Source organism: Palaemon carinicauda, chromosome 28 (genome assembly GCF_036898095.1).
Source record: "Palaemon carinicauda isolate YSFRI2023 chromosome 28, ASM3689809v2, whole genome shotgun sequence".
NCBI classification, from domain to species: domain Eukaryota; kingdom Metazoa; phylum Arthropoda; class Malacostraca; order Decapoda; family Palaemonidae; genus Palaemon; species Palaemon carinicauda.
Window position 1 is genome coordinate 1,507,650 of NC_090752.1, and position 10,000 is coordinate 1,517,649.

At 36.2% G+C, this 10,000-nt stretch overlaps 1 protein-coding gene across 1 annotated transcript in view; it reads right to left on the bottom strand.

Moving 5' to 3' along the window:
• The window catches only part of LOC137621371 (uncharacterized), an 18,610-nt gene that overhangs the window by 4,943 nt on the left and 3,667 nt on the right, over nt 1-10,000 (bottom strand). The window contains exons 4-7 of the mRNA XM_068351669.1: nt 7,406-7,493; nt 4,568-4,692; nt 3,729-3,947; nt 1,209-1,412 (exon numbers count right to left, since the gene is read on the bottom strand). Of these exons, the coding sequence (XP_068207770.1) occupies nt 1,209-1,412; nt 3,729-3,947; nt 4,568-4,692; nt 7,406-7,493 (636 nt within the window). The remainder of the gene's footprint in view (nt 1-1,208; nt 1,413-3,728; nt 3,948-4,567; nt 4,693-7,405; nt 7,494-10,000) is intronic.

Genomic DNA, 10,000 nt, shown 5'->3' on the forward strand with positions numbered 1-10,000 from the left:
ATACAAATGAACTTTTGAAGGACTTCGCACCTCTTAGTAATCTAAGATACAAATGAACTTTTGAAGGACTTCGCACCTCTTAGTAATCTAAGATACAAATGAACTTTTGAAGGACTTCGCACCTCTTAGTAATCTAAGATACAAATGAACTTTTGAAGGACTTCGCACCTCTTAGTAATCTAAGATACAAATGAACTTTTGAAGGACTTCGCACCTCTTAGTAATCTAAGATACAAATGAACTTTTGAAGGACTTCGCACCTCTTATACAAATGAACTTTTGAAGGACTTCGCACCTCTTAGTAATCTAAGATACAAATGAACTTTCGAAGGACTTCACACCTCTTAGCAATCTAAGATACAAATGAACTTTCGAACGACTTCACACCTCTTAGCAATCTAAGATACAAATGAACTTTCGAACGACTTCACACCTCTTAGCAATCTAAGATACAAATGAACTTTCGAACGACTTCACACCTCTTAGCAATCTAAGATACAAATGAACTTTCGAACGACTTCACACCTCTTAGCAATCTAAGATACAAATGAACTTTCGAACGACTTCACACCTCTTAGCAATCTAAGATACAAATGAACTTTCGAACGACTTCACACCTCTTAGCAATCTAAGATACAAATGAACTTTCGAACGACTTCACACCTCTTAGCAATCTAAGATACAAATGAACTTTCGAACGACTTCACACCAATTAGCAATCTAAGATACAAATGAACTTTCGAACGACTTCACACCAATTAGCAATCTAAGATACAAATGAACTTTCGAACGACTTCACACCAATTAGTAATCTAAGATACAAATGAACTTTCGAAGCACTTCACACCTATTAGTAATCTAAGATACAAATGAACTTTCGAAGACTTCACACCAATTAGTAATCTAAGATACAAATGAACTTTTGAAGGACTTCACACCTATTAGTAATCTAAGATACAAATGAACTTTCGAAGCACTTCACACCTTTAGTAATCTAAGATACAAATGAACTTTTGAAGACTTCACACCTATTAGTAATCTAAGATACAAATGAACTTTCGAAGGACTTCACACCTGTTAGTAATCTAGATACAAATGAACTTTTGAAGACTTCACACCTATTAGTAATCTAAGATACAAATGAACTTTTGAACGACTTCACACCTCTTAGCTATCTAAGATACAGAAAGATAAAGTAAAACTCTCACCTGGGACGCATTCTATGGTCCAGAGAAAGGGGAACCAGCCAATATACGTGCACTCTATTGTGGCGTTGCTGTGCGCCATCTTGTTTCCAGTCTTCATGAGGTAACCATCGAGGCATTGGATGTCGACGTTCAGACCGACTGTGTAGATGTTGCTGTTTACCCAGGTTGTTGTGGCATGCGTTATGTTGACTTCTTGTGTGCAGACTGGATGGAAAAACAATATATATTTATGTATGTATCTCTATATATGTATGTATGTATGCATGTATGTATATAGATACATATATGTTAACACACTATACATATATATATATATATATATTATATATATATATATATATATATATATATATATATATATATATATATATAATATGCACAAATACATGTATAAATACATATAACTGTATAGAAAAATATATATACCAATATATATATATATATATATATATATATATATATATATATATATATATATATATATATACATATGCATACATATGCACATATCCATGTATATATACATATAACTGTATAGACATATATATACCAATATATATATATATATATATATATATATATATATATATATATAATATATATATATATATATATATCTGTATGTATATATGTGTGTGTGTGTATTCATATATGTATATAAATACACACACACACACACACACACATATATATATATATATAATATATATATATATATATATATATATATATATATATATATATATATACTTATATATAGTTATTTAAGTATATCTAATACCCTTGAAATATTAAAGAAAATGGAAAATAAAATTTTCTTAAAGGGGGACTCGAATATATGCAAGTTAGAAAATAATGTCCAACCTAGATAATTTATTACTAGGGTCAATATGATTATAATGGAACATAACAAGTATTAGTTTATACCTTGAGTGTTATAAATTTAATTACTTTAATTGCATTATAGGAAATAAACATTTTATAAGCCTGTTGTACTGTGATCGTTTTAGATTTCTTACACACTTAAAGTAAGAAAACACTGAATGCCACATTTACGAGGCTTTCCCACTAAGAGAGAGGTTTTATGAATCAAATTGGTGAAAAGTGGCAACGCCGAAGCATTGTGCCACATCTCCAATGCCTTCCCACTAATAAAGGTTTTTTTAAGGAAAATGGTGAAAAGTGGCAACGCCGAAGCATTGTGCCACATCTACAATGCTTTCCCACTAATAAAGAGGTTTTTTGAATGAAAATGGTGAAAAGTGGCAACGCCGAAGCATTGTGCCACATCTACAATGCTCTCCCTATAATAGAGAGGTTTTATGAATGAAATTGGCAAAAAGTGGCAACGCCGTAACATTGTGCCACATCTACAATGCTTTCCCTATAATAGAGAGGTTTTATGAATGAAATTGGTGAAAAGTGGCAACGCCGAAGCATTGTGCCACATCTACAATGCTCTCCCATTAATAAAGAGGTTTTTGGAATGAAAATGGTGAAAGTGGCAACGCCGAAGTATTGTGCCACATCTACAATGCTTTCCCACTAATAGAGAGGTTTTACGAATGAAATTGGTGAAAAGTGGTAACCCGAAGCATTGTGCCACATCTGCAATGCTTTTCCATTAATAAAGAGGTTTTTTTAATGAAAATGGTGAAAAGTGGCAACGCCGAAGCATTGTGCCACATCTACAATGCTTTCCCACTAATAGAGAGGTTTTACGAATGAAATTGGTGAAAAGTGGTAACCCGAAGCATTGTGCCACATCTACAATGCTTTCCCATTAAAAAAGAGGTTTTTTGAATGAAAATGACATAAAATGGCACCGCCGTAACATTGTGCCACATCTACAATGCTTTCCCACTAATAGAGAGGTTTTATGAATGATATTGGTGAAAAAGTTGTAACGCTGAAACATTGTGCCACATCTACAATGCTTTCCCACTAATAGAGAGGTTTTATGAATGAAATTGGTGAAAAGTTGTAACGCTGAAACATTGTGCCACATCTACAATACTTTCCCACTAATAGAGAGGTTATATGAATGAAATTGGTGAAAAATGGCAACGCCGTAACATTGTGCCACATCTACAATGCTTTCCCAATAATAGAGAGGTTTTATGAATGAAATTGGTGAAAAGTGGCAACGTCGAAACATTGTGCCACATCTACAATGCTTTCCCAATAAAAATGAGATGTTATGAATGAAATTTGTGAAAACTGGCAATGATGAAACATTGTGCCACATCTATAATGCTTTCCCAATAAAAATGAGATGTTATGAATGAAAATTGTGAAAACTAGCAATGATGAAACATTGTACCACATCTACAATGCTTTCCTACTAAAAAAGAAAATTTATGAATGAAAGTGGTGAAAAGTGGCAATGCTGAAACATTGTGCCACATCTACAATGCTTTCCCACTTAATAAAGATTTTATGAATGAAGCTGGAGAAAAGTGGCCACGCCTAGAATCTTCAATTTTCAAATCAATCGTAGATTATGGACGATGTACTTACTGTTACAGTCTGAAACTGCAGTTTCCGAGAACCTATAGGTAACAGGTGCCGTAGATTCGTCTTCAATGCAAGAGACATTCATCGAAGTCAAGGATCCTGGCATTTCCATTCCGTAAGGGCAGGAGTACTCGATGAAGGAGTCTAGCGTCAGGAAATCGGAGGACAATTCGAGCTCCATAAGGGGTGAAGCTGCACACGGCAATGAAGCCAGGTCACAAACTGAATGGGGTAAGAGTTTATGATGAAAGACTTTGATTGTTTATTTCAATACTTCCAGTTCATTGTATGACATAGATAACACCCTCTACATTTCCTCAGTTTGCTCTAACTAGTGGTAATAGTTCATTGTATGACACAACACCCTCTACTCTTGCTCAGTTTGCTCCAACTAGTGGTAACAGTTCATTGTATGACAGATAACACTCTCTACTCTTTCTCAGTTTGCTCTAACTTGTGGTAATAGTTCATTGTATGACATAGATAACACCCTCTACATTTGCTCAGTTTGGTCTAACTAGTTGTAATAGTTCATTGTGACATAATAACACCCTCTACATTTGCTCAGTTTGCTCTAACTGATAGTAATAGTTCACTGTATGACATAGATAATACCCTCTACTCTTACTCAGTTTTCTCTAATTGGTGGCACTGTAGTGATGTTTTGATTACATTATAACGCAGTAAAGGAGTCCATTCCACAACATAGTATGACTTAAGATTCATATACTTACAAATAATTGATGGCTATCAGTATCAGGCGAGTATAACCTAACCTAACCTAACCTAACCTTTATAGTAAGATCTAAATCTAAGAAAAACCAGAGAGGCACAAGACGAACCTTCTACCAATGTACAATTATACAACTCGATTTCAGGTGTCACCCAACCTCCCAGTTGACCTCTGCATTCGATCGTCTGTTCTGTGATTGTGGCCAAAGTGTCCATGAAGTAACCTCGTAGACACCTGAGAGTGAGAATCTATTGAACATCTTTTTTTTTTAATGGTATCATTACTGTATCATTACTGTTCTTAATAACTTGGTTACAACTCTATTTGGAAAAAGCAGGATGCTATAAACCCAAGGGCTCAAACAGGGAAAATAGCCCAGTGAGGAAAGGAAATAAGGAAACTGATAGAATGGTGTGACTGAGTGTACCCTCAAGCAAGAGTACTCTAACCCAAGACAGTGAAAGACCATGGTACAGAGGTTATGGCATTACCCAAGACTAGAGAACAATGGTTTAATTTTGGACTGTCCTTCTAAGGGAGCTTAAATAGCCAGTGAGGAAAGGAAATAAGGAAACTGATAGAATAGTGTGCCAAAGTGTACCCTCAAGCAAGAGTACTCTAGCCCAAGACAGTGAAAGACCATGGTACGGAGGCTATGGCACAACCCAAGACTAGAGAACAATGGTTTGATTTTGGACTATCCTCCTAAGGGAGCTTAAATAGCCCAGTGAGGAAAGGATATAAGGAAACTGGTAGAATAGTGTGCCTGAGTGTACCCTCAAGCAAGAGTTCTCTAACCCAAGACAGTGAAAGACCATGGTACAGAGGCTATGACACTACCAAAGACTAGAGAACAATGGTTTAATTTTGGACTGTCCTCCTAAGGGAGCTTAAATAGCCCAGTGAGGAAAGGAAATAAGGAAACTGATAGAATAGTGTGCCTGAGTGTACCCTCAAGCAAGAGTACTCTAGCACAAGACAGTGGAGGACCATAGTACAGAGGCTATGGCATTACCCAAGACTAGAGAACAATGGTTTAATTTTGGACTGTCCTTCTAAGGGAGCTTAAATAGCCCAGTGAGGAAAGGAAATAAGGAAACTGATAGAATAGTGTGCCTTAGTGCACCTTCAAGCAAGAGTACTGTAACTCAAGACATTGAAAGATCATGGTACAGAGGTTTTGGCATTATCCAAGACTAGAGAACAATGGTTTAATTTTGGACTGTCCTCCTAAGGGAGCTTAAATAGCCCAGTGAGGAAAGGAAATAAGGAAACTGATAGAATAGTGTGCCTGAGTGTACCCTCAAGCAAGAGTACTCTAGCCCAAGACAGTGAAAGAATATGCTTCAGAGGCTATGGCACTACCAAAGACTAGAGAACAATGGTTTAATTTTGGACTGTCCTTCTAAGGGAGCTTAAATAGCCCAGTGAGGAAAGGAAATAAGGAAGCTGATAGAATAGTGTGCCTGAGTGTACCCTCAAGCAAGAGTGCTCTACTGTAACTCAAGACATTGAAAGACCATGGTACAGAGGCTATGACACTATTAAAGACTAGAGAACAATGGTTTAATTTTGGACTGTCCTCCTAAGGGAGCTTGAATAGCCCAGTGAGGAAAGGAAATGATGAAACATAGAATAGTGTGCCCGATTGTACCCTCAAGCAAGAGTACTCTAACCCAAGACAGTGAAAGAACATGGTTCAGAGGCTATGGCACTACCACAGACTAGAGAACAAGGGTTTAATTTTGGAGAGTCCTCCTAGAAGAGGTTCTTACCATAACTTAAGAGTCTTTTCAACCAGGAAAAGTAGCTTAGTGAGGAAAGTAAATAAAGAAATCAATAAACTATATATGAGAAGTAATTAATGAAATATATAAAATATCTTAAGATCAATAACATCATGAAAATTGTTTTGTCATATGTAAGACACTTACGTCTGTTCTCTCCTCTCTTCGCATCTTTCTCTTTCTACCCTATCTGCGACCAGCAACAGTCGGCCAACAACTGGGTACTTAATTTCAGGAACCTATCCATTTGTCCCCCCTCTCGTTCGGTCTGAAAGACTGGCTCGGCACACACACACACAGAGAGAGAGAGAGAGAGAGAGAGAGAGAGAGAGAGAGAGAGAGAGAGAGAGACTAACAATACTTTATCATTATTGATAGTGTCATTATATTTCCATCGTTGAATGAAATCATAATGGCGTTTTGAAATTACATCACTATAACCATTGTTCTCTAGTCTTGGGTAGTGCCATAGCCTCTGTACCATGGTCTTTCACTGTCTTGGGGTAGAGTTCTCTTGCTTGAGGGTACAATAGGGCACACTATTGTATCTTATTTCTCTTCCTCTTATTTTGTTAAAATTTTTATAGTTTGTATATATAATACTTATTTTAATGTTTTCACTGTTCTTAAAATATTTTATTTCATTTGTTAATGACTTCTCTTATTTCCTTTCCGCACTGGGCTATTTTTCCCTGTTGGAGCCCTCGGGCTCATAGCATGCTGATTTTCCAACTAGGGTTGTAGCTTAGCAAGTAATAATAATGATAATAATAATAATAATAATAATAATAATAATAATAATACTCAACTTTCTATAACGAGGGGCATTTGCAGAGACACACAGATGTGCCCTTTTAGCTCGGAAAAGTTTCCAACTAGCTGATTAGTTAGAATTATCTTGTCCAACCAATCAGCTAGCAGGAAACTTTTCCGGGCTATAAGGGCACCCCTGAGAGCTGGTGCAAATGTGCCGGAAAGGTTTCCAACTCGCTGATTGGTTAGAAGTATCTAGTCCAACCAATCAGCTAGCAATAAACTTTTCCGAGCTAAAAGGGCATTATTAAGGATATTGAATACAGGCTTAGGCATTATATATCAAGTTAAAGTCATCAATTATTATATTATTGTTACTTAAATAAGTTGTTTATTAATTCACTTACTTATATTTTGCTTGACTGTTGAAGGTAGTACTGTTGTCCCATTCTAGAATCATGTTCTCCGTAGGCGGAGGTGGGCCCCCGATGCAATCTGAGAGAATTACAAGGAGTTACAAGGAGTAACAAGGATTTTGGATGTTTCAAAGACTTTTTAGTTCAACGCGGAGACTCCACTTGCTCTTTGGTAGAGCGATTTAATTTAAGCATTTAGAGAGAGAGAGAGAGAGAGAGAGAGAGAGAGAGAGAGAGAGAGAGAGAGAGAGAGAGAGTCACAAGGATTTTGGATGTCTCAAAGACTTTTATGTCCATCCACGGAGACTCCACTTGCTCTTTGGTAGAGCGATTTAGTTTAAGCATTTAGAGAGAGAGAGAGAGAGAGAGAGAGAGAGAGAGAGAGAGAGAGAGAGAGAGAGAGAGAGAGAGAGAGAGAGTCACAAGGATTTTGGATGTCTCAAAGACTTTTATGTCCATCCGCGGAGACTCCACTAGCTCTTTCGTAGAGCGATTTAGTTTAAGCATTTAGAGAGTTCTTATGATCTTGTCTAACTTATTCTTGAACTTGTTTACCGTGTTACTGTTTACTACACCTGCTGGAAGAGAGAGAGAGAGAGAGAGAGAGAGAGAGAGAGAGAGAGAGAGAGAGAGAGAGAGAGAGTCACAAGGGTTTTGGATGTCTCAAAGACTTTTTAGTCCATCCGCTGAGACTCCACTTGCTCTTTCGTAGAGCGATTTAGTTTAAGCATTTAGAGAGTTCTTATGATATTGTCTAACTTATTCTTGAACTTGTTTACCGTGTTACTATTCACTACATCTGCTGGAAGAGAGAGAGAGAGAGAGAGAGAGAGAGAGAGAGAGAGAGAGAGAGAGAGAGAGAGAGAGAGAGAGGTATTGTGTCATTGTCAGGTATCTTGAAGCTGTCTTTTCAATCCAATTAATTTCTCTTAAAGGTTTAAAGGTCGTTCATGAATGGCAGAGGCAAGGGGCAGTAACATTGCCCTATCAAGTAGGACAATGCCCTAGAGACTGCCCATATATACATAAGATCAGTGCCCAAGCCCCCTCTCCACCAAAGCTAGGAACAAGGAGGGCCAGACAATGGCTGCTGATGATTCAGCAGATAGATCTATGGGCTCCCCCAAAACCCTGTTCCTTTGCTCACAAGGATGGCGAGGTTGCAGCGGCGAAAGAAACTAACGAGTCTGAGCGGGGCTCGAACCCCAGGTCTGGCGTTCACCAGTCAGGGACGATACCACATCAGCCACCTTAAGCTGTACATTATAAGCATTTTCTACATAGACCGTTCAAAATTCCCTGATATAGTTAACTATTGGTGTAAGAAATGGAGAATAAAACAGAGACAAGTGGATGCAACTACAAGGTTACAAAACAGGTAAGTTTTGGCCTTGAAAAATAGGACACACTTGACCTTGAAAGATATTAGAGTCTATCTTAAAAATTATCACTGACCCTTCCTCGAAAAATATCAGTCTATCTTGAAAAATATTAGTGTACATCTTAAAAATATTATATTCTTGACCTTAAAACATAGTCTTGACCTTGAAAATATCACAGTCTTGACCTTGAAATATCACATTTTTTACCTTGAAATATCATTCATGACCTTGAAATATCACAGTCTTGACCTTGATAATGTCATAGTCTTGACCTTGAAAATATCACGGTTTTGACCTTGAAATATCATTCTTGACCTTAAAAATATAGTAGTCATGACCTTGAACATATTAAAGTCTATATCTGGAAAATATCAGTCTATCTCTCTTGAACACTGTCATGGTCTCTACCTTGAAAAATTTAATAATATCTTGAAAATATCAAAATTAATATCTAGAAAAATATTACAGGCCTGACCTTGGAAAATATCAGTCAATATCTGGAAAAATATCAGTCTTGACCTCAAAAAATATCAGTCTATATCTGGAAAAATATCAGTCTTGACCTCGAAAAATATCAGTCTATATCTGGAAAAATATCAGTCTTGACCTTAAAAAAATATCAGTCTATATCTGGAAAAATATCAGTCTTGACCTTAAAAAAATGTCAGTCAATGTCTGGAAAAATATCAGTCTTGACCTCGAAAAATATCAGCCAATATCTGGAAAAATATAAATCTCGACTTCGAAAAATATCAGTCAATATCTGGAGAAATATCAGCCTTGACCTTAAAAAATATCAGTCAATATCTGGAAAAATATCAGTCTTAACCTTGAAAAATTGCAGTCAATGACTGGAAAAATATGTCTTGACCTTAAAAAATATCAGTCAATATCTAAAAAATGATAACAGTCTTAATAAAAATATCAGTCTTAACCTTGAAAAATATCGGTCGATATTTGGAAAAACATCACAGTATTGACCTTGAAAAACATCACAGTAAATACCTGGAAAAATATCGAAATCTATCTTGAACAAAATAACAGTCTCTACTTTGAAAAATATATCTATCTTGAAAAATATCACAGTCTTGACCTTGAAATTATCAGTCAATCACAAAACATTGCAATCTCTACCCTGAGAAATATCCCTTCCTTATAATAATAATAATAATAATAATATTAATAATAATAATAATAATGATAA